General features: G+C 40.7%; 2 protein-coding genes and 1 long non-coding RNA gene across 4 annotated transcripts in view; 2 read left to right on the top strand and 1 right to left on the bottom strand.

The window, feature by feature from the left end:
• Positions 1–3,124: 3,124 nt before the first annotated feature.
• On the top strand, positions 3,125–6,814 carry LOC113620220 (uncharacterized). The gene is made up of 5 exons (XR_003432694.1): positions 3,125–3,171; positions 5,155–5,211; positions 5,355–5,468; positions 6,144–6,227; positions 6,588–6,814. It is a non-coding gene; the product is annotated as an uncharacterized LOC113620220 (long non-coding RNA).
• A 1,667-nt stretch (positions 6,815–8,481) lies between these two features.
• ABITRAM (actin binding transcription modulator) lies at positions 8,482–14,321 on the bottom strand. 2 transcript variants are annotated; one of them, XM_027105285.1, is made up of 6 exons: positions 14,140–14,321; positions 12,960–13,011; positions 12,226–12,355; positions 10,010–10,077; positions 9,861–9,930; positions 8,482–9,767 (listed from the first exon to the last, which is right to left on the bottom strand). In XM_027105285.1, the coding sequence occupies exons 1-6, from the start codon at positions 14,234–14,236 to the stop codon at positions 9,630–9,632; spliced, it is 555 nt and encodes a 184-aa protein (XP_026961086.1). In that variant the 5' UTR covers positions 14,237–14,321; the 3' UTR covers positions 8,482–9,629. The 2 variants fall into 2 exon arrangements, with proteins under 2 accessions (XP_026961086.1, XP_026961085.1); XM_027105284.1 differs by having other exon boundaries at positions 10,010–10,086; positions 14,140–14,320.
• Positions 14,322–14,558: 237 nt separating this feature from the next.
• ELP1 (elongator acetyltransferase complex subunit 1) overlaps positions 14,559–23,433 on the top strand; it is a 64,481-nt gene continuing 55,606 nt past the window's right edge. Inside the window, exons 1-4 of the mRNA XM_027104116.1 lie at positions 14,559–14,788; positions 19,912–20,074; positions 20,864–21,016; positions 22,665–22,746. Coding sequence (XP_026959917.1) covers positions 19,925–20,074; positions 20,864–21,016; positions 22,665–22,746 — 385 coding nt within the window. The 5' untranslated portion in view covers positions 14,559–14,788; positions 19,912–19,924. The remainder of the gene's footprint in view (positions 14,789–19,911; positions 20,075–20,863; positions 21,017–22,664; positions 22,747–23,433) is intronic.

Genomic DNA, 23,433 nt, shown 5'->3' with positions numbered 1-23,433 from the left:
CAATTAATGTCTCATTTGATTCCTATCAACTTCAACTGGTCTACCTGACTGTGGAGCATCATCCAGCGAGAAATCTCCAGCACGAAACTTCGCAAACCACTTTTGACATGTTCCATCAGTCACAGCACCTTCTCCATACACTGCACAAATCTTTTTTTTTTTTTGCATTTCAGCTGCGTTTTTACATTTCTTGAAATAATAAAGCATAATATGACAAAAATGTTGCCTTTTTCCTTCCATCTTCAATGTTAAAATGGCTACACAAAAATTCACCAATTTAATGTCTTTTTTTAAATGCACGTGCTGCATGCTGTCACATACAATCTAACAAAATTGTTTCGAGTGAAGTTAAAGACAACTAAGTGCTACTAGAGCCATCTTATGGAAAATAAAGAACGAACCTTTTGACCAACCCGATAGAAAGCAGACTGAATCAGCAATGATTATTTTATACTTCTGATGACTGCAAATACCCAAATCTCTACCAGCAATAAATTGCCTTTCATTTTCATTGTGGTATCAAACACGTATGTGATTTTAATTTGCTAGTTTCTCCAGTCTCAATTCAGACATCTACATCTCCTGTCCACCAGAAGAACAAGGTAATAATGGGGGGAAAACAGAAGAAGAAAATCTCAGTGATATATGCCTGGTCCTTTCCAAATAAGTGAGCTATAGCCTGGGGGGAGGGGATATAATAATAAGAGGTTATAGAATACACAGAGCACCAGACTGTACTCAAAGATTTGTGAGAATTTTTACATTAAAACAATTCTGTGCATATCACGGAGGAGAATGCAAACTTGCACATGTGTTTAAGGTAAAACAAGAGACTTTGCAGGAATTCCACGCCTGCTCGAGCCTCAGCAGGCACACTCCAGGCCCTCCGCCTCGCCTTCACTCAGGTCTGTGTGTTCTCTCCTGGCGCACTCTCAGCAGTGATGTCAGGTGCTCAAAACACTGCCATGTGACCCATGGTATCCTGCACAGATGACATTACCATGCTTTACCAATCAAAGCAAAAACACAATTTACCTGGTCATTTCCCCTAGAAGACTCGTAGGTTGGTATCTTAGATGTTAACATGATCTGAATAGATGAGGATAAGGGAGGACATGGGGAAGCATTATAAATTGTTAGTTTCAAAACCATTAGTTCTGAAGGTGATCACATTTCTTCTAAGAAATACCTATTACAGTAAATTCAAGTATTTATGGGAGGCTAATTCTCAGTTGTTTTTATTTTTATGGCTTGTAAAATGCTTTTATATCTACCTTCTCTTCTAACCTTCAAAACATTCCAGTGAAGTATACAGGGGAGTATTATCCCCATTTATAACTGGGGAAATCGAGACCCAGAAAGCTTGTGAGCCGATTTCCAGCCTCTCTCTCAGCTCCAAACCCACCCTTCCTATACACTGCTCGTGATGCTGGGACTGGGGGCCTGAGAAAACACCCCTCCTTGGACAGCCATTATGCTCCAACAATAGCAGACACCAGAGGGACAGGGCAAGGCTGGACGGAGGAAGGAGAGGGAATTTGTTCCCTTGTTCACTTGCTTTCACTCAACAGTAGCTCTGTACCCCGCAGCAGCTGTTTGTTCCAGTTTCTGTTTATTTCTATACGCTTAGACCCAGCCTCATCCTGCCCCCTTGGCAATACCAGCACCAGCTGGCTGCCACCCCCTTCTCTGAGGTTCAAGAACCAGATCTGCAGGGGCCTCACCTCCAAGCGTCTAAATTCTAAGAATCCCAACTCTTCCTTTTGTTCCTTCAGCTTTATGGGTACAAGCGGCTGTCGGGTTTCAATCTCAATGTTCCTTCTCTGTGTTCCCTTACTGCCTTCTCAGTCCTCTAGTACTTGGTTAACCAGTTGCGTATATTAAACTCTCTCTGATAAAATAACAGCTGTGGTTTTTGTTTTCCTTAATGGACTCTGACTGATAAACCAGCCTTTCTGAATCAAAATCAAAACTCTGAACAATACACCTGAGATGTAAGAGACTGAGCAGATATACACAATAAATAGATGACAATATATTAGAATTCTTGATGGGAACGGATAATGGTAATGGATTACATCTTGTGCCAACTTGGCAAGTCTTGGTAATATGACTGTGGTAAAATCTCAAGCTGGCTTTGTTTTCTACCCACCCTGTTTGTATACCTGTTTTTTCCCAAACAATTTTTCTGTTTTCCCTTAAGACGATGGCTTACCAGCCTCATCTAATTGCTTCTTTCTGAGACTCATCTGTTAGTTTTCACAATATCCAGTTTTGTAGTTTTCCTGGGCAATTTTACTGCTTTTCTTCAGGCTATTGTTTAAGGTTGTCTTAACAATTTATATAATTTCTTTATCATTTATATGCAGTTACTCATATTTCTTTATAATTTATATATTTTAGATTTTCTAGTACATTATAGTTTTAAAATATTTCACACTTACCAGTGCCTTATGGTTTTTAAAGTAGTTTCGCTTCATAATTTCATTTGATTCTTACAACAGGTTATCAGAGAATAAGAATATATTGTTCACGTCTCATAGGTGTTAAAGGGCAGAACTTAATTCTTCTTGGTAGTTGTCAATGTGATATTCCCTAATCATCTGATGAGAGTGGTAGCACAAATATTATTATGATTATTTCATAGACTCAGAATTGAAACTTAACTTACATGCCTCATCAAAAACAACTGAATTCCTGCCAGAGTTGAAATTAGAATAAAAAATGAGAATTTCCTGATTTTTGGTCAGATCTTTTCTCCATATGGAACAAAGGCCTTTTAGTTAAGACATATTATCAGGTCTTATATCTTTAACTTATGAAGCAAAATAAAAAAGTTTAAAAAGGAAAAATAAAGCTTAAATATAACTTGTCAGTTTTAAGTTTCTTTATATCATAAAATGAACATATATAATGTTTACCTGAAATTTTTTGAAGTACCTTAAGAAGTAATAGTTAAATATTAAAGTTGTTTTAAGAATACTCAAAATATTTTTAGTCTATTCAATATTACTCTTCAAAATTTGGGTATGTTAATGCATGAAATGCTCTAAAACTTTAGTATAAAATCAATTTAAGGCAATAATTTTTTCCTACCTCGTTAATAATTCATTTTATTTCAGGAGAGAGAGTCCACTAAAAACTTCGCAGGATTTAATTCATCAACCAGAGGTAGATTTTATTTCCATTTTATGCTAATACTGTAGCATAAAAGTTGGTAATAGCTAGTTTTCTAAATGACTTACTGTAATTGTGTGTTTACCTGTGCACACAACACATGTATACTATAGATAGTGGTAGAAAATTAGAGGACTTGCAGTAGCATTTTTTGGAGCTTTTTGATTATCTTATTGGAAAAACAAAAACCAAATATTATAGGGGTAAAATAGAATGGGCTTTGATAGTCACTAGATGCAATATTAAGTTTCAGGTTTTCCCAAGTAGGTGAAAATATCCTATCAGCAAATGGATTTCTCTTATACTGTCCTGAATGCGAGGAAAGGTTTTTGGTTTCTTCATTATTGAATTGGATGAATGATATTGATTAAATGAGATAACACATAAGAAAGCATCTGTCATGGGGCTGAGACCATTATAGCTTCTCAGTGCATGTTAGTTTCCTTTTCTTCCTCTATATTCCTGATGATTTAGGGCATTCAGGGAGAGACATATATACTGACACTCACCCTTCTGCCCTGTGTGTCTCATGAAACTCCACATAGGCCCAGCTCTAATTCTCCTCGCTTACCTGGAGGCTTAGATTGATAAGTGGATTACAGAGTCCTTTCTTAATTCCCTGACGCGCATGTTAGTCTGTTTGCCTCTCTAGAACCGAGGGCATTCTTGCACTTGAAATCTGAAATTTCTATCACTTTATCAACTTTACGTATTTTCCTTTGGCATTCCCATGTGCTTTCACCTGAGCCTCTTCAGGGAAGGGATTTCAGCTTGAGAGGATGATTGTCAACAGAGTCAGCAGAATTATAGAAAATACTTCATTTGGAATTTTCTGTAAAGTTGACTATAAGTGAGTTCTTCCCTTTTTAAAAAGTTGGAATAGAGACTTCCCTCGTGGCGCAGTGGTTAAGAATCCGCTTGCCAATGCAGGCGGGTTCTAGCCCTGGTCTGGGAGGATCCCACATGCTGCGGAGCAACTAAGCCCATGAGCCACAACTACTGAGCCTGTGCTTTAGAACCCGCGAGCCACGACTACTGATCCCGCGCGCCTAGAGCCTGAGCTCCACAACAAGAGAAGCCATGGCAATGAGAAGCCCACATTATTTTCCCTTTTAAAGGATAGGGAAGGATGTGAAGGACAATTTGACCTTGAGATCAGGTTATCCAATGATAGCAAGGCTGTTGGAAAGAAAATTAAAGTTAACCCTGAAATTATTGCCTCCTTCCTCTTCATATGCTTTATCTAATTTATTACCAAGATCTGTTATTTTTCTTCACAAATCACTCTCAAATTTGCCCTATTCTTTTCATTCTTCCTGCTGCCACCTGAAGTTCAGTCTTCACTTCCCTGGTGTCTCTCACTCTAAAAGACTCTGTGTACCACTTAAAAATAATCATCCCGAATATTCTAAAGTATTTTTCAGTATTCTTTCCCATCATCCTCTTCTCCTCACTAAATTGTACAATGTATGGTCAATAGGGAAAAAATAATCCCCTCAAATGGCTAGTTGAAGAATGGTATAGGTGACAAATTCTATCTTGCTGAGCTGGAAGCAGGAATGTTCTAACACTTTTGACCTCATCTAAGCCTTTTGACCCCATGTTCCAAGATTCAACACCCTCTTATAATTGGGGATATTATGAGATGAGCTTCGGATCCATCTAAAAGCCCAGGCATAATTTTTATGGCTAAGTATCAAATGTCTGTGTGATCCTGCACAGTAATTGGAGGTGTCCCGGTGTAGGGGAGCCACTGCAGGGACTGATTCTGCATCAGGTCTGGGAAATCTGCTTCTGAATACTGTTAAACTCTTGTGTTTTCCTGGATACAACAAAAAACATAGAAGTTCCATGACAGACCTTTTATGTTTAGGTTTTATTTTTTAACTTCTGTATGAAAATTATCCATGAGTGTATTTCTTACCAACTGTCTAGATGACATACGCCTAACGTAGTGATGTTTTTCCTTTCTACCAGGTTTTTGCTGAAGAGGGTTTGAAGCTTGCTTCAAGTGTGCAAGCTTTCTCAAAACAGGTAATGCTCATATCCTTGCCTGGTGCTGGTGGTGATGTCATAAATACCCACTTTGAGGGTATATTATTAAGGTATAAAGGTATTTAAGGTTTAAAAGATGGAATTTCATTGGAGGTGTTATAACTTCCTTATTTACATTTCAGCTGAAAGATGATGATAAGCTTATGCTTCTCCTGGAAATAAACAAGCTTGTTCCTCTGTGCCACCAGCTCCAGGCAGTAACTAAGACACCTTTGCAGAATCAAGTGTTTCTAAAGGTAAAAGGGAGGGTGGGACATTCAGGAAAGCGCTTGAGAAACTTTCACACTTCTTTTTTTATTAGGTTAGCTTCCAGCCCCTTTTTCTTCAAATAAAGTGTTAATACCCACAGAAGAACCATGTATTTCCATTTTTCCTGCCTTGACTGCAAGAACCATTTATCATCTGCAGTTATAACTGACCCCAGGAAGTAGTAGGTTCACCAAGTAAATTAGCTTTTTGGACATGATTAATTCCATAGCACGGAGCAGCTACCCTTAAATCCCAACATCATCACCTGACTAACTAGGGCACAGACACCTCAGAGTGAAGGGCTTCTGTTGTTTGTTTTAGGGAGTTTGAGTGAAAAAAAGTAGAGTGAAAGGAGTTGCAAAGAAAGGGGTTCACTGCCACTATTTGGTGCCCTTTGAGAAGCCCCTAAACCATCTGAAATAGAACAGGTTGATTTTCCATCCATTCTTCCTGGGGTCCATGAAATTGGCATGAGACTTGGGCAACAATCCCTGCTTCTGTGTTCTGGGACCTCAGGTCATCAAGTCAGCTCAGATGCCTTAATCTGTATACCCTTTGAGATCCCTATAATGAAGAAATGTTTACCATTTTCAAACTAAATGCTAAAGTCTTTTGAAGGCCTCCTTATAAGAATTTGATTTGCTTGCTTTCTGTCACTATAGGTTGATAAGAGTATTACAAAGACAAGATGCATAATGGCTACTTTGGTCCAACTTCTGTCGCTTTGCTATAAACTGCTGAAGAAGGTAAGATAATTTGTGTATCTTAAATTCACATTAAAAATATTAGTCTAGGGCTTCCCTGGTGGCGCAGTGGGTGAGAGTCCGCCTGCCGATGCAGAGGACGCGGGTTGGTGCCCCGGTCTGGGAAGATCCCACGTGCCGCGGAGCGGCTGGACCTTGAGCCATGGCCGCTGAGCCTGCGCGTCTGGAGCCTGTGCTCCGCAACGCGAAAGGCCACAACAGTGAGAGGCCCGCGTACCGCATAAAAAAAAAAAAAAAAAAAAATTAGTCTAAAGGAAAATGCAAAAGAAAATAGATACTATTTAATTTTGCAATTTTTATTTTAAAAGTAAAGCAGAAAGTAATTGTCTTAATTGTTTCCAGCTTCAAATGGACAACAACAGATGAGTCTCAGTTACAAATAAAGATTCTGTGGATGGTAAAACTTGAGAAGCTTTTGAGGTCAGATCTCTGGAACACCATGTGGCAAAGCTGACATTTTTAGAAAGCAAACGATCCTTTATATTTCAGAAATAGAACAATTTTGTAAAGAAAACAAACTGAAATCTTGCTTTATTTTCTGATCATGAAACCAATTGTGAAGCTTTCTGACAACTATAAATGCCATGGTAGTTGCTATATTTCTAATTGCAGTGTGATTTTAAATGGGACATTGCCATGAATAATGTTCCTTAGAAGTCAAACCAAATATCCCTCTGTCTTAATAACAATTTAATCCAAAGAAGCTATTTTGAATATATGCTCACCTTTGGCACATTTTACCCTAACTTCCTATTTTTTTTAATTTAAGCTTATCATCTACTATACCAATTTGCAGCAGAAGAGACACAGTAGTCTGGGTGATGCAGGGCTTTCCTTAAACCTGTGGACTCTTCTTCGATCCCTCCATCCACTGAGTATGACTGGGCCTCTGCTGTCCCCTCTGTCACAGATCATCCATGCCAGGAGCACATGTTTGTTCTCTAGTAAGGGTTTCACGGAGCACAGGAAATCTGTTGTGATGCATGTCCCTCTCTCCACGGAATCCTGGAGGAACTCACTAGCAGATGGTTTTAGTTCTCGTTCTAGCATAGCTGGCCTGTCTGCCCTGAATATTAGCTGGAATCCTAAGCTTATTTTACTGGCTTAAAAAGCAGTTTTTGTACATCTCAGTAGTAACTGATGGAACAGAAGATAGAAGACAGAGAACAATTGAACTAAGCTGTTCAAAATAATTTGAGTAAGTATACATATGTGCCTTTGAAATATTCATTAAATAAATGACTTTAGTCTTTTTAATTTTAGGGTTTAAAGCTTTTGTTTTTGTGGGGTGGGTTTTGATTGAAGGATCTGGTTATAAGTTCTGTCTTTATGGTGTAGTATAGTTAACTTTGTTTTTTGTGCTTGTATCCCGATGCTTTGAAATTTATTTATTTATTTATTTAAATTTATTTATTCATTTATTTATTTTTGGCTGTGTTGGGTCTTCGTTTCTGTGCGAGGGCTTTCTGTAGTTGTGGCAAGTGGGGGCCACTCTTCATCGCGGTGCGCGGGCCTCTCACTGTCGCGGCCTCTCTTGCTGCGGAGCACAGGCTCCAGACGCACAGAGCTCAGTATTTGTGGCTCATGGGCCCAGTTGCTCCATGGCACGTGGGATCTTCCTAGACCAGGGCTCGAACCCGTGTCCCCTGCATTGGCAGGCAGACTCTCAACCACTGCGCCACCAGGGAAGCCCTGAAATTTATTTTGAAATCTAACGGGACATGTCAGTTGCCAAACGGCAGTAGTTCTGTAGGCTCGTCTGATGATCGGTATCTGGGTCAGCCATCACAGTCAATGTTCACAAGATCCTGAAGAACCACCAGTTAGCTAGTCAATATTTTATTTAGGCAAACTTGAATTTACTGTAGGCATTGGAGAGAAAATGGGATGCACTCAGCTTGGTTATGACCTTTATAAAAATCATCAAACATGATTTTTATGCCCTGAAACCAAAATACTCTTTTAAATTACAATGGAAATATAGGGAAAATGATGTGAGGTAATGTTATATGTAAAATAGATACATAATTCTTTTACTATCTTTAGTATCTTTGTTTTATGACACCTTTGGGAACCATTTGTGCTACCTGAAATGGGGATTTGCTGGTTTGTGCTTACACTGTCAGCTCATAGCACCATCAAGGTAGATGTTTCTATAATTACTACCTGTATCATGTCCATTGGGTATACTTAAGGGAGAGTTAGGGTTAAAAGAAGTTTCCTTGTGAGTCAAAAATAATTTTAAAATTTTATTTACAAAATATTTTACATAACTCAAAAGAGAATATTCTCTTATTTAAATGCAAGTAGGGGTAGGGAAGGGATAACACGACTTGAACAGCAAAAGATGATGGAGAACTAAAAGAATTTATACTCAAGGATAATTGTTTTATTTAAAAACAGAAATGTTTATATGTATGTATGTGTTGCAGCCCTTAAGGAAAAATACCAATGTGGAAAGTCCTTTTATTTGAAATTCAATGTAAATAAGTATACAATCTTAAACCATGAATTCATAGTTTTTTGTTTATTGTTTAAATGATGTGAAAGCTTTTGTTCTGTTCAAAAGCATGTGTGTCTTTGAATTCCAGGAACCCCTTGGGAACTTCTTTGCTGGTTACCCTGTAACTAGAGTGTGAGACTGAGTGACCACAAATGCACATGTTACTTCATACAGCATTATAATATTGGTACTTCCATGTTAGCAAAGCCCCTTTCAAAGCCTCTTCATGTGTCCCTCATTAAGAAACCAGTGTTACAGTGCTACATTGTTCAGAGTTGAAGGCCAACCCATAGACATAGAGAAGGTACACTCTACACTCTGCCACTTCCCAGCAACCTGAGCGGGGGAGTTGGGGCAGAAGGGGTGGGACCAGACGTTTCGGTCGTGTCACACTGAAGCAGATTGGGTAAGAAAGGCCAGTTGTTGTTTTTCAACTTCAAAGTGATGGAAAATTGAGGCAAAAACAATAACCATGACATAATACTCAAACAGAATCACATCAAAACCTAGTATTTACTAATGGGTTACAGGATGATGGGTAAATTATTTTTACTTTTCTGTCTTTTCAAATTTTCCTCAAAGTGCTTTGTTTGTTGGTTTTTAATCAGAAAAACATGTCGCTTGCCAGTTGTTAGAAAGAGAAAAGCAAAAGAACAGAGTGAGTCCATGGGCAGGCAGATCTGGGAGGTTGAAGACAAAATGGAATCAAGGCTTGTTATGCAAGACAAAGAAGGAAACCTAGGTCAGGTTTTAAGATCAGGCCTCCCTGCGGATGGTCCGGTGTGAAGTATGCTTCAGCATCTCTGGTTCTTCCTTAGTGCACTGACTGGTAGGCCAGGTAAGGATAAGAATGCCCTGTTGTTTTCACTCACTCTTACTCCTCATGAGGTCGCTGTTGTGGCACTGATGCGTTTTACCACGACTTCTTCATACTGTTTTTGTGTCAGTAACCCTTCTGTTATGCTTTTACTTTCTTCAAACTTGGGCAACACAACTGCAATGTATCCTTCGGTGGATGGCTAGAAGGGAAATAGAATATTTAACACTGTCAAATGGTAAAACATCAGGTAAAAAGTGTGTGGATGGGATCTTACTTCCCCAGACCCTTTTACCTTCTCTTGAAGAATAGATGGCTCATGGAGAATGTTTTCATTCACTTCCATCAACCGTCCTCTAACACAGCTATTTAAAGAAAATATTGCTTTGAAGAAAAATATTATCTTCTTTGTTTCTCCAAAATTGTGGTTAAAAAGTAACTCACCTAGATATGGTGTATTCTTCTCCATCAGAGCAGTAAATCTTACACAGAGGTGCAAGTTCTGTTAGAAACTGTGCCCCCTGATAATAAAAGGGAAGAAAAAATTAATTGATGTACATTTTCACTTTTCTTTGTGAGGCAGCCCTCAGAGTTACAATAGGATATATTCCTGGAATTAGTGTTTTAAATACAAATGACTTAAGTACAGAAAAACCATTCATTTATTCAAATATTTATATATTAAATGCCTCTATGGGCTAGGCACCATCCTAGGCTCTAGGGGAAAAAGCAGACTAAGACAAATGTGATAATAGGTAGTTTAGTTACATATTAAGAATATATTTTATCTTAACTTATTATACTTTATATTTAACTGTACATGAGAAAGCTGCACATAGCCAAGTGTAAAGACTTCAAAAGGGTAGGAAAATCTCATCAATAAGCATAATATAAAATTCAACATTATAGAGAATGATCGCAATATTGTATAAAGTTAGTTTCATTAAGATTCCTACCTTATTTTTATATCAGAACTTAATAGAGAAAGGAACTTCTTTATTAGGTCAATCACTGAGACTTTCTGGAGAAGGGATATTTTTCTAATTTTAAAAAAAGCAATTTGAGGAAAATCTGGAAAACAGAAAAGTTTTAAGTAGCATATAGAGTAACTTACCCATTATCCTATAACCTGCTAGCAAATACTACATTTTGACATATGTCTGTTTGAATGTTGTGGCACGGTTATATTTTCATGTACTCCACTGTATGGATATATCTGGGGAGGTTCTGACAAATATCTATCGAGTCGGCCACCAAGTTCATGGAGGTTTTTCCCTAACATGAAAAACCGGAGCGAACTTTTTGGCCAACCCAGTACAAGGAGGCTCATGGGAAATGGATGCAAGCATGTCTCATGTGCTGCTCTTTTTTCCCAGGAATTTTTACTGCAGTGAACATCTGAGGTCAAGATGCTGTTCTTTATGGCCTCTTTCCCACTCACAACTTTATTAGACAGCATTCAGGTGTTACTGCATGAGCTTCACTCCTCTGCCTGTGGGTACTTCGTTTCAAAAGACTAGTCAGTGACTCCCCACTTTTGGGAGGAGGGGCTGGGTATTTGTCCCAGATGGTTTGTCTACCACTGGCTCTGTTTCAGAAAGAAGTGTTTTAACCCCTCTTGGTCACCTCCCTTGGGAGAATAAATGATGGGCAGTGCTGAGATGCGATCAAAGCTTATCTACAGTGGGTTCCATGTGCAGGTCCCTCTCTGTTCCTCAGCAGTAACAACAATGTTACTATTTTGGACAAAGATTGATCACAGGAACATCACAAGCACTAACTGTTTTACTTGTAATTTGTAGACTTTTAAGAATGGTCCATGCTTTTTAAAGTCCACTTGCTTCCTGAGTGAGGAAAGGTCAATAATTATAAGGCAGGTTATTAGGGGCCTTCAAGCCTACAAAGGGGAGTGTAAACAAGGGTCTTCCAGAACAGTGAGGTAATTAGCAGGAACCCTTAGTATGAACTCAGTAAATGAAGGACCTAAATCATCCACTGAAACTTTCCTTTCCAGGGGGTTTGTTAGGATAGTTTAGTATGGTTTTGAGTTGTCCTTGGTGTGATACCCTCCTTTAACAGTAAAATGTCCATTTGCCTAGAATTGTAGAGGGCACAGGTAACATTTTCTATAACTAAACACTATGTGGAGGTAGAGGGTGTAGCTAGATGTGTATTAAATTGGCAATGAGTTAGCAATGGCAACTGATACGAAGCAAATACTGTATATTTTCCCAGATTGATTTTTTTTTCACTACCTCAGGACTTTATTTTACTTTTAAGTTCACATGTGAAAATATATGATAAAGAAGTATTGATCATCTGAATTTTATAGAATTCGAAATACTGGCTTAACAAAACAGGAAGGGACAAAATATCTTGTTATATTGGTATTAGTGTTGTTCTTTCAAAGGCCCACCTTCTCCATCCTTCATCCTGGGGATGACAGGGATGGTGGCCCAGAAGCTAATATGACAGATAATATACCTTCTGAAATACCTCATTATTTTGGCCTGAGAATTTCTTTAGAGCTTAAGTATTCTTAAAATCATCTCTGACTGCCAGGGAAGTATGCTGAGCATACATTACTGGGTTCTAAGACTGGCTGGCTTTACCATTACTATGACAATAGAGGATTTAAGTAGAGAAATACAGGAACATACCCGCTTAAATTTCCCAGAGACTTTGTTCTGAAGTCTGCTACAGTTGGTACTGATTTGATAGGAAATGCTTTTAATTACTTTTCCACTTTGAAGAACTGGATGGGATCCTGCCAGTGTGATGACACATATTCTACGAGGAGCAAAAATGGATCCTGTATTATTACTTGGTATGATTCTTCCTCCTATAACACAGTATTCCTACTGGCACAAGAAGAGCTGAGCTGACATTTGTTTAGTCAGCCTATCATTTCCCCCCATTTTCCTCTGGCTACTATTGGAGCTTAACTGAAGAGAAGAATGCAGCAATAAAAATGGGGAAAATGGGACTGAATTTCCTTTCCCAAAAGGGAAGCGTACTACAGGTGTTTAGACAGCACGGAGGAGGAAGAGAGAAAAGTAAGGCATGCCGGTATGGACAGGATACCATCTGTGCTTCTACCCTAGCCCTCTCCACGGGCTTGGCCACTTCAGTGGTTAGGCACAGGCTGGTTTCTTGAGGTAGTAGCCGACTGAGGGTGTGGTCCTCCATTTGGATGTTTGGGTAAGCAAGTTTATTTGTTTAGCTTAGGCACTGCAAGACTCATTCTTGTCAACCAAACTCCTACTATAAATAATACCATCTCAATACAGTGGAAGATAATCATTTAATGAATATTTATTCAATACAAGACCATACCAGGCTACAATGACAGAAATAAATTTCTTTGATCATTTAAAATTCCCAATTTGCTTACCGGTTAGAGTGTTGGAGTATACAGTGGTCCTCACAGGGTTTTCCTTTGACATCTAGAAAAAATGAATGAGTCTGACGGCTGTTGAGTCAATATTTACTACCACTGTGTAGTACTTTCTTTGGTTCATAGACGTAGTTAATTATGAAGGCGGGACACATATATCACTGGTATCCCTTCATTACTCAAAAAGATATACCTAAAGGCTGACCATAAAGTATTTAAAGACATCTGGTCCAGATGGAATCATTCATTCAATGTTAAAATGATGGTTAACTCTTTGCTCCACCTTTTTTTATCCTCACTTTAAAATGAGTACAATCATTTCTATTAGAACAAAAGTCATTAGTAATGTATTCTTTATTTAATTTAGTAGCATGCTTTGTTGGTCAGTTTTAGAGAGACTTAACTCATTCTGGTTCGCTCAGGACTGTCCTGATGTTAGCGCTGAAAGTAATGGATTCCCAAAAACACCTCAGTCCAGGGTTAACCGGACAGTTGGTTACACTAAGTCTGGCTAATAAAACGTATGTTATTGTAAAATATTTCAGTATTGTAAAAGATGAGTACACCTATTATCCCTAAATGAATGGGAGCAAGTTGGGCTAGAGGAGGGTCCCCGACGATGCTCTCATCACTGATATTTGCTGGGTACACAAAGCTGTACAACAGGATACCTACTTCTAAGTGGCAAATGTGTAATACCAGCGACTTCCTTTAAGTAAAACTGTAGATTCTGCTTTCTAAATGCCTCTATTCTAACCCACCCTCTCCTCTCCATCCCTATGCCTCTACCTTAGTTTAGACCGCTACCATTTAAATCATTTTATGTATCGCCTCTTCTTGGAGGGCTGAGCCCCTCAAATCCCTTTAGGCACTCAAGGAGATTGCAATCCAGCTCCTGCCTCCCTCGGGGATCTCACCTTAGTCTACCATCTTCCCGCAAGCGACCCCACCCTCGTGAACTCGCACTGCGCTCGCCCAACCCAGAATGCACCCTGCTGTTTTCCACGTCCTTGCAAATGCCATTCCCTTGGCCTACAGAGGAACAGAGAGATCCAGTTCCTTCTGACGTGGGGAGGAAGGGCTGGGGAAGGTGCGCGTGGCTTATGATCTCTCATCATAGTCCCTATACTGTCAGACAAATTGGGCCCAGAAGAGACTGACATCATTCTCCACTTACCCGCTTTGTACCAGCGAGTGAAGTAACGATCCACAAGCGACGGCACCGCGGGCTCCTTAGCTGAGGCGGCCACAGGGGTCTCAGGCTCGGTAGCCATGGCGACCTCGGGTGCTGCAAACCCCGCCCTCTGGGGCCTGTACTCTTCCTCCCGCTTGCCGCGGAGTAAGACGTCTTTCCGGCGTGTAGCCGAAACACGCGGTGTACGCACGCGCATTGCGCGCACGCGCTCTGCTCCCCAGGCTCCGCAGGCTCCACCCACCGGCCCCACTTAACTGAGCTTTGGCGTCTGACGTCAAGGCGGGGATCAAATACAATAGGCTGGGAAGGAGGATGTAGGGATAGGGGGCGGCGGCCAGCACAGCTCCACATATATCTTTGCGGGAAGACGGAGAAGGCAGGCCGCGCCCCCTTCGGCTCACGACATCACTGCGCCGCCGCTCGGCGCGTGTGGGGCTCTCTTCGCTTGCGAGTACATGCTTCGCAGGTCGCCCCTCCGCCTGGCTTCGCCACTACCGGAGGGGCTCGAGCGATCTGGCGACCCGGAGACCCAGTGCGCGTCGTGAGAGCACAGAAGCACGGTCAGGGAGAGGCCCGTGCGCAGCCCTGGGCGGACGCACCGCTGTTTGCGTTTCCTCAGAGCGCGGCGTAGGTGAGCGTTCGAGCGGCCTAGCTGGGGTGGGGGCATGGAAACGGGCCCTGTCCGCCAGAGGGTGCCCTGTTGAAGGGGACCCCCTAGCGCCCAACCGCTGCCTGCTGCTGGTCTGGGAGTGAAGTGCGGCTTGACCACCTCTGCGCTCCTTGAGTTCTCTTTCTGCAGACTCGCCGCCTGCTGCACCCACGGCCATCAGAGGGCTCTGCGCGGCGCGGCAGGAGGGGGAATCATATGCTGCTCCCCCAGCTGCACACTTACCCAGTCTTCGGATTCCTTGCAGTTGCGGACTATACCGCCGAACCAAGTAATGCACCAATTAAAGCGCAACAATGCATGATAGAAGCTGACGGTAATAGAAGTTCAGGTGCTGTGCTGCGAGTCGCTTCTCGCATCTGCAACTTTTCCTTGGAGGTGTTGTCCCCGTGCATCTCCATGTGATGTGGTATCTTATGTGGCCCTCTCCCCCGTTAAGCTGTGACCTCTGAGGAGGCAGTAACTGTCAGTCATCTCTTCTCCAGAACTAGCACTTAGCAAGTGCTCAGTCGGTATATGATGTAGGCCACAAACCGGATCGTAGGATTACGGTACTGTGTAAAAGGATTCAAACCGAGCATTGACAGGCAGGGCAGTAACCAATGAATAGGTTACTGTGAAAGTGTGGGCAAAAGGGAAGCAGACACAGCTTCAGCTTGGAGGACAGAGAAAGTAGGAATGCCATGTCCCCAGAGGGGAAACTAGTTTGGTGGAGAATAGCAGGTACTTCATTTAACAGGTTGCATTTGATGTGCTTTTTGAGAAATCCTTGTGGTAACAGCAGGAGGTTGAAAATGTGAGTTGAGTGTTCAGTTTAGGGAGGGTCAGGGCTGGACGTTTAGATCTACTAAGCATATTAGTGATCTCTTTGGTATTTGTGGTCATGGGCACGATAATTAGCCAAGAGGTGGATGGATGAAGGAGCAAGGGAAGAAAATAGAGGAGTTGTCAGAAATTTCAGAGAGGATCCAGAATTGATCTATGGTGTGGAGAGATCTTTAGCGCATTTAAGGGCTGAGAAAGGATGAGTCGTTTGAGGGCAGGGGAGTTGGAGATTGCAGATGTAAAAGAAAGGGTACCAATAAACCAAGGTCCTGGGGGAGTTTGGAGCGTTCTCCTTTGCTGGTCTTGAAAAAGAGTAGGACACTTCTGAGAAGGTAAGGGAATAAGGCTGATAGGTGTGAAATTTTAGAGAAGTTCACTTTGAGGCTGGAAGGGTTGGGGAGGAGGGAGATGAATGATGAGCTGCCCTTGTGTCACCAAGCCTAAGCTCGTACTGCTCACCACACTACAGGCCAATAATCGAGAGACGAGGTGTTGGGGCAAGGAATAACGACTTTATTTGGAAAGCCAGCAAACCAAGATGGTGGGCTCGTGCCCCCAAAGACCCATCTTGCCTGAGTTAGAATTAAGGCTTCTTTTATACTAAAAGGGGAGGGAGTAAAGTCAAACATTTCCTGGTTCCCATCAGCCTCCAGAGGGGATGTGTTAATTTCTTCCTCCCTGCAGGCATTCACAGGTGGGCCTGGTCAGGATGTTTCTTGTGAGCTAAATAAAAGTATTTTAGCTTAATGCACATTACCTGGGAGTCAGGGTTCTGAGAGTTGGGTCATTATGTGTAATTTTAGCTTATAGGCTGCATCCCTTTAGTGATTAACTTGTAATAGAATACAAAAGGTTCTTCCCTGTGACACTTGGCCGGTGATTTTGAAAGCACAGTGATTTGAGAACTCAGGTTGTTTGATATGTTTGTCAGTTAGGGTCCAGTCAGGAAAGTAGAAACCACACAGTATTTCAACAGAATTTAATACGAAGAATTGGTTAAATACCTGCTGGAGGAACAAAAAGCAAAAGGGAGCAGTGAAGTAATTAAAAAAGTAAACTGCTGAAAGCAGTTACAACACTTAGCTAGGTCTGAGGATCAAAACAAGGGAAGCCATTGGGGTTATCATGACCTGGGAGGAGAGGCATTGGAAAGCTGGCGTTGATAGCTCTGGAATTCAGAGGAGGAGCTCCATGGTACTAGATTTCAGGCACCTGGAGGGAGTACTGGCCTGGTTAGTGCTGGTACCTCTGGGGTGGTTGTTATCATGCTAGTCATGGGAGTGCCAGAGGCTGGGACCAAGGGCCCCTGGAAGGATGAAGGCCCATTGCTGGGGTGACATTGACTGAAACAGCAAGGTAACAGGAAAAAGGGAGTCCTCCTCAGCTCCTTCTGCCTTTGCCTTCCAAATTCTTATGCTGGGGTTCACGGACCCCAGAGCTCCACGGATTGTTGGTGAATAGAATCCAAGTTCACAGGAAGACATTTTGATGCTCTGATCATGGCAACAATTACAAGATAATTATTATCAGCTAAATCAGGTTGAAATACATCTGGTCCTCTGTTGTCTGTTTTCACCTCTTCCTGCTCTGTCCTGTGTTTACTCCCCTCTAGCCAGACATCCTCTCCTCTCAAATCCACCCATCCTTTCAGATCTATGTCAGTGGTCGTCTTAATGTTATTTAAAGATGAAAAGTAATGTAATTTTTATATGCTTTCAAAAACCCAAGCTTTCTATATAGAATTAGATCTAAATAAAAAGTCTGTATGGTATAATACAGGTTCGAATAATTTCTAGAAGTTCTTGAATATAACTCATGAAAGCGCACAAAACCATTGTTTGCCATGATTCTCTTCCTCACTTCCACCGTGTGGGCTTGCCTTCCTCTTAACCCACATTTTATGTTGTCTCATTCTACTACACTTAACATTTTATCTGCTATGTAGTATAAGGATTAATTCATGTTTATTCTTTCATTGTCATAAGTAGGAAATGCAAGATGAGAGAATTCACCTTGGATTAAGGTGACAAGAAGGCCAGTGTGGTCTGTGTAATTGTCACCCCTAATATAAGTTAGGGACTTCCAATTACAGTATAAACCTTAAAGAGGTCTGGATATAAATATACAGCACATTAACTTTTTTTTCCTCTTAGGTAATATTATACGTTAAAACAAGTCTGATTTTGTCAGACCAAGGTAGATTTCCTATTGATCGTTCTTTTCTCAGCTTTTCTACTGCCCTGGTGAAAATCAGGCCAGGAAAGTGGAATAATGTGAAGTAGTTATATCAGGTTATGAAGCTCCTTGAATTGTTGGTCATCGTTTTGAAGTAGTGTCTTCTTTTCTCCCTGAGAACAATAAATGCTTTTCTTTTTTTAAAAAATAATATTTACTTATTTATTTGGTTGTTCTGGGTCTTAGTTGTGGCACTTGGGCTCCTTAGTTGCAGCAGGAGGGCTCTTAGTTGCGGCACATGGGCTCCTTAGTTGTGGCATGCAAACTCTTAGTTGTGACATGCATGTGGGATCTAGTTCCCTGACCAGGGATCGAACCTGGGCTCCCTGCATTGGGAGCGCAGAGTCTTTTTTTTTTAACATCTTTATTCGGGTATAATTGCTTTACAATGGTGTGTTAGTTTCTGCTTTATAACAAAGTGAATCAGTCATACATAAACATATGTTCCCATATGTCTTCCCTCTTGCGTCTCCCTCCCTCCCACCCTCCTATCCCACCCCTCCAGGCTGTCACAAAGCACCGAGCCAATATCCCTGTGCCATGCGGCTGCTTCCCACTAGCTATCTACCTTACTACGTTTGTTAGTGTGTATATGCCCATGACTCTCTCTCGCCCTGTCACAGCTCACCCTTCCCCCTCCCCATAACCTCAAGTCCGTTCTCTAGGAGGTCTGCGTCTTTATTCCTGCTTTACCCCTAGGTTCTTCATGACATTTTTTTTCTTAAATTCCATATATATGTGTTAGCATACGGTATTTGTCTTTTTCTTTCTGACTTACTTCACTCTGTATGACAGACTCTAGGTCTATCCACCTCATTACAAATAGCTCAATTTCGTTTCTTTTTATGGCTGAGTAATATTCCATTGTATATATGTGCCACATCTTCTTTATCCATTCATCCGATGATGGGCACTTAGGTTGTTTCCATCTCCGGGCTATTGTAAATAGAGCTGCAATGAACATTTTGGTACATGACTCTTTTTGAATTTTGGTTTTCTCAGGGTATATGCCCAGTAGTGGGATTGCTGGGTCGTATGGTAGTTCTATTTGTAGTTTTTTAAGGAGCCTCCATACTGTTCTCCATAGTGGCTGAACCAATTCACATTCCCACCAGCAGTGCAAGAGTGTTCCCTTTTCTCCACAGCCTCTCCAGCATTTATTCTTTCTAGATTTTTTGATGATAGCCATTCTGACTGGTGTGAGATGATATCTCATTGTAGTTTTGATTTGCATTTCTCTAATGATTAATGATGTTGAGCATTCTTTCATGTGTTTGTTGGCAGTCTGTATATCTTCTTTGGAGAAATGTCTATTTAGGTCTTCTGCCCATTTTTGGATTGGGTTGTTTGTTTTCTTGTTATTGAGCTGCATGAGCTGCTTGTAAATTTTGGAGATTAATCCTTTGTCAGTTGCTTCATTTGCAAATATTTTCTCCCATTCGGGAGCGCAGAGTGTTAACCACTGTACCACCAGGGAAGTCCCATAACTGCTTTTCTTTATTTCTATGTTTGATTTCAATTTTAGTTTTTTAAGGAAGATATAGAGCCAGTTTATAAATAAATGTAGTTGGTGATATTAAAGTAATTTTATTTTCTTCCACTGCCAGTATATATGTGGATTTTTATATTATTTTGTAATCTGTCAAGTTATAAAATATCCTCATGTGCAAAATAAAATGTTTTCTCATTCATTGCATTCTCCTCAACTTTCCTTCAGAATAACTGATGTTAAATCTTTTTTGAAGAAAAAACTCTGAAGTTGAGAATCTTGCCTCTTTCAAAGAGTGAGAACGTAAAATAGATGTCACAGCCTCAATTTGTAGACCGTAGATTTACACAGCTGGTTAGGTTGCTACCACTCATCTCTGTGTGGGTTCAGATTAGATCTTTTTTTTCTCGGTTACTCTAACTTCTCTGCTCCCTGAATCATTTTGCTTATATTGGAGTGTGATTTATCGCTACTAAGCTGTTTCTATTTCTCAGAGAAATTAAAGTGTCATCAGGAGATATTTGTACTTTTCTTTCAGGAGTCGCTTCATCATGAGAAATCTAAAGTTATTTCGGAGCTTGGAGTTCAGGGATATTCAGGCTCCAGGGAAACCTCAGTGCTTCTCTCTCCGAACTGAACAGGACACAGTGCTCATTGGCTCAGAACATGGACTGATAGAAGTAGACCCTGTCGTAAGAGAGGTAAGTTATTGATGGAGGGTGCTAGCACTTGGCATGACTCTTGACTTGTCTTTTTCCAAACTTGCTTCCCCAAATAGTCTTTCCTTTAAATCTTTCTGAATTTACGTCCCCCGCAAATGAATGCTCCCTTCGCTTTATACTGATGTCATATTAGACATAACTTAACTAGTACCCTGTCTTTTAGTCTGCTTCTGTTTTAATCTAAGCTGGCAGAGCTTTGACATTGTATTTTGTGGGGTGCCCGACTTTTTACCCTTTCTACCATGTAAATACTATCTATTAACAGTTCTCAAGTGGGAATGCAGGTGAAAATTTCCTGTAGGGCTTTTTAAATTTTTTCAGTCTCCGTCTCATACCAACTACATCAGAATCTTCACTTCTGGAGCTTGAGCGTATGTATATTGAAAAGCTCTTTAGGTTGATTCTGACACCTTCCCTTAATTATATTCTGCTACTAATGTATTTTAGGTGATTACATTCTTAGTCCCTTTTCCCCATAGTGTATACATTTTAGAAAATCATAGTTATTAGCTTCATGTTTTATTGGATATTTTCAAAGATACCAGGCTTTTATGTTTGCTTGGCACAAAGGTCACATGACCTGTGTTTTGTGTTAAAGATGGTAGTGGTGTGAAATTTCTCAAATGAAAGTTTGGGTTTTAATCTAGGAAAAAAACATTTTTGAAAGCTTTTATATTATAAAAGAAGCATTAAAAAGTATTTCTGGAAGTGTGATGAATTGTTCTTGAAAGTAGATTGACTTAATTTGCTTATTTGTTTTGGTGAAAGGTGAAAAATGAAATTCCTCTGGTGGCAGAAGGCTTTCTCCCAGAGGATGGAAGTGGCTGCATTGTTGGTATTCAGGAGTTGCTGGATCACGAGTCTGTGTGTGTGGCCACAGCTTCTGGAGACGTCCTACTTTGCAATCTCAACACACACCAGGTAAGTGGAAGAGATCAGTGAGGAGGAAATCTTAGACATCCTCAAACGCCTTTTTCTGTTTCATGTCACTAGTTTTTCGTAGAAGTTTAAAATGTCAGGAGCCATAATATTTAAGCATTTTGCAAATTAAAGTCTTTGCATTATATAATTCTTTACAGAAAATTGTTGGCATGGCTTTAGCTATATTTCAGGATTCTTCTAAAACTCAGTTTTGTCTACTGCATTTATTAATTAGAACAATCAGAACATTCCAAATAAGAACTGAACAAAAACCCAAATCTGGCCATTCTTGTATGGTATATCTGATCCTGAGTTGTAACTTTTATTTCTCAATTTATGAAGTCTTTGAAATGTTTATATGGCTTACGTTTTCTTTTATGAATGCTGAATAAGCCTCTCCTTGATGGCTAACTTTAAGAGTCCCTGAACTACAGGTGCTAAGGTGATATGCTATCATTATGTGCACATCTTATGACTGCCAGAGAAGATAGATTTCAACCATTTGCCTCCTTCTCTACTTAGCATAAGGCTTAGTTTCTGGATTTCTATCCTCACCTTCCTGACAGCTTTTTAAACTTTGTTGATTACTCCCTTAGTTGTGATCTCTTTAACATGGATGTATCACAAGTCATATTACTAATCATAGGATAATAATAGCAGCTGACATTTATTAAATGTTTACAATGTGCCAGGCACTTTTTCAAGTGTTTTTCATGCAGAATTGTATTTAATCTTCACTACAGCCTTATGAGGTAGATTGTTGTTTTTCTGTTCTTCAAAAGAGGAAATTGAGGCACAGAGGGCTTAAATGACTAGGCTAAGGTCAAACAGTTATCGGGTGAGATTTAAATCCTGGCAGTCTAAATCTGGCACCTTTGCTTTTAACGGTCCCATTTAGTACAGCAGTAAATCTTATTCTCAGTTCATGGTGAGAAATATCAAAGCCATCAAGTATAACTTACTTAGTATTTCTCACATTTAAAAGGTATGCTTTTACTTTCAAAACGTTTTGTAGAACGTTTTCCTAATTACTGAGCTCCTCCAATCCATCGGTCTCCACCAGACGGTGCTGATCCTCCACATTTGTGGCATCACAGTGTCTGCAGGACACAATCCATATTCCTTATTGTGCCGTATAAGACCTCTCACTGTTCCCCAAATTCCTTTTTAGCCTCACCTCCCACCCCCACCATTCCTGTGTATATGTATACCTTAGGCTCTATAGTTGCAGCTGATTTTTAAGTGCTCTTCTTAACTGCACATTTCCCCCCCCAGTCTCTTCCTCCTGGCCCTATTCCTACCCTTCAAAGCACCTCCTCCGAGAAGCTTTCCTGGACTGTCCTGGGCCACTTGTCAGTCTCTGTCCTGAGCCCCCACTTAATTCCCAGAGACCTCGGTTACATCCCTAACCCTGCTGTAGAGGCATCTTTTATCTCCTTAACGGGAGGAATGGAGTGGCTGTAGTCACTTCCAGTCCCTATGGTCTGTATCATGCCTGGTCTTTTAATACCTGTTACTGAATAAATGTTCACTGAATAATTTCACCTTTGTGTGTTTTGTTAATTGTTTTGATTAAGGTCATAGTAAATATTTACGGAGATGCTTATATTTTCATATCTCCCTTAACATTTTAAAATGTCTCTCTCAGCTGGAATGTGTCGGGAGTGTAGCCAGTGGTATCTCTGTCATGAGTTGGAGTCCTGACCAAGAGCTGGTGCTTCTTGCCACAGGTAAGCCTGTCACTACTGGTCCCTAATTCTTGACTTTTATAAAACATGACTCCTAATATCTCACAGGCTTAAGTTTTAGGGTGCTTAAGTTTCAAAAAAAACCATTTCTTGGAACAAGGATACCAACATGATAATCTATAGGGAATGTGGTGTTTTTGAGTTAAGTTTTACTTCTTAATATATTGTTTTAAAAAGTTGCTGCTAAGGTCCATAGCTATGGTTTAAAATGTCAACAATATTTAACCTACTCTAAGAGGAAGAGTTGCTACATAAAATAAACTGATTCGAAGAACTGCTCTCCCAGTCCTATTTTTTTTCCCTTAGGTCTTTTCATTCCAGATGAGTTTCTGCAAACTAGCACCCTGATGAGGTATACATTCGAAGAGATATGTTGCTGACTAAATCGTTGAAGTTAGTGGAAGAGGGCTATGTGGACTTTAGTGTTAGCTTGACATACATAAATAGCTGAGAATAAGTACTAGGTGACTTACCCAGTCGAAACTTTTTTTTAAAAAATGAGAGTCAGGGGCCTCCCTGGTGGCGCAGTGGTTGAGAGTCCACCTGCCGATGCAGGGGACGTGGGTTCATGCCCCGGTCCGGGAAGATCCCACGTGCCGCGGAGCGGCTGGGCCCGTGAGCCATGGCCGCTGAGCCTGCGCGTCCGGAGCCTGTGCTCGGCAACGGGAG

Source organism: Aethalodelphis obliquidens, unplaced genomic scaffold (genome assembly GCF_003676395.1).
Source record: "Aethalodelphis obliquidens isolate GAN/ISIS:26980383/991018 unplaced genomic scaffold, ASM367639v1 scaffold7, whole genome shotgun sequence".
NCBI lineage: Eukaryota > Metazoa > Chordata > Mammalia > Artiodactyla > Delphinidae > Aethalodelphis > Aethalodelphis obliquidens.
Note: the sequence above shows the minus strand (reverse complement) of the source record. Positions and strands in the feature narration are given on the sequence as shown.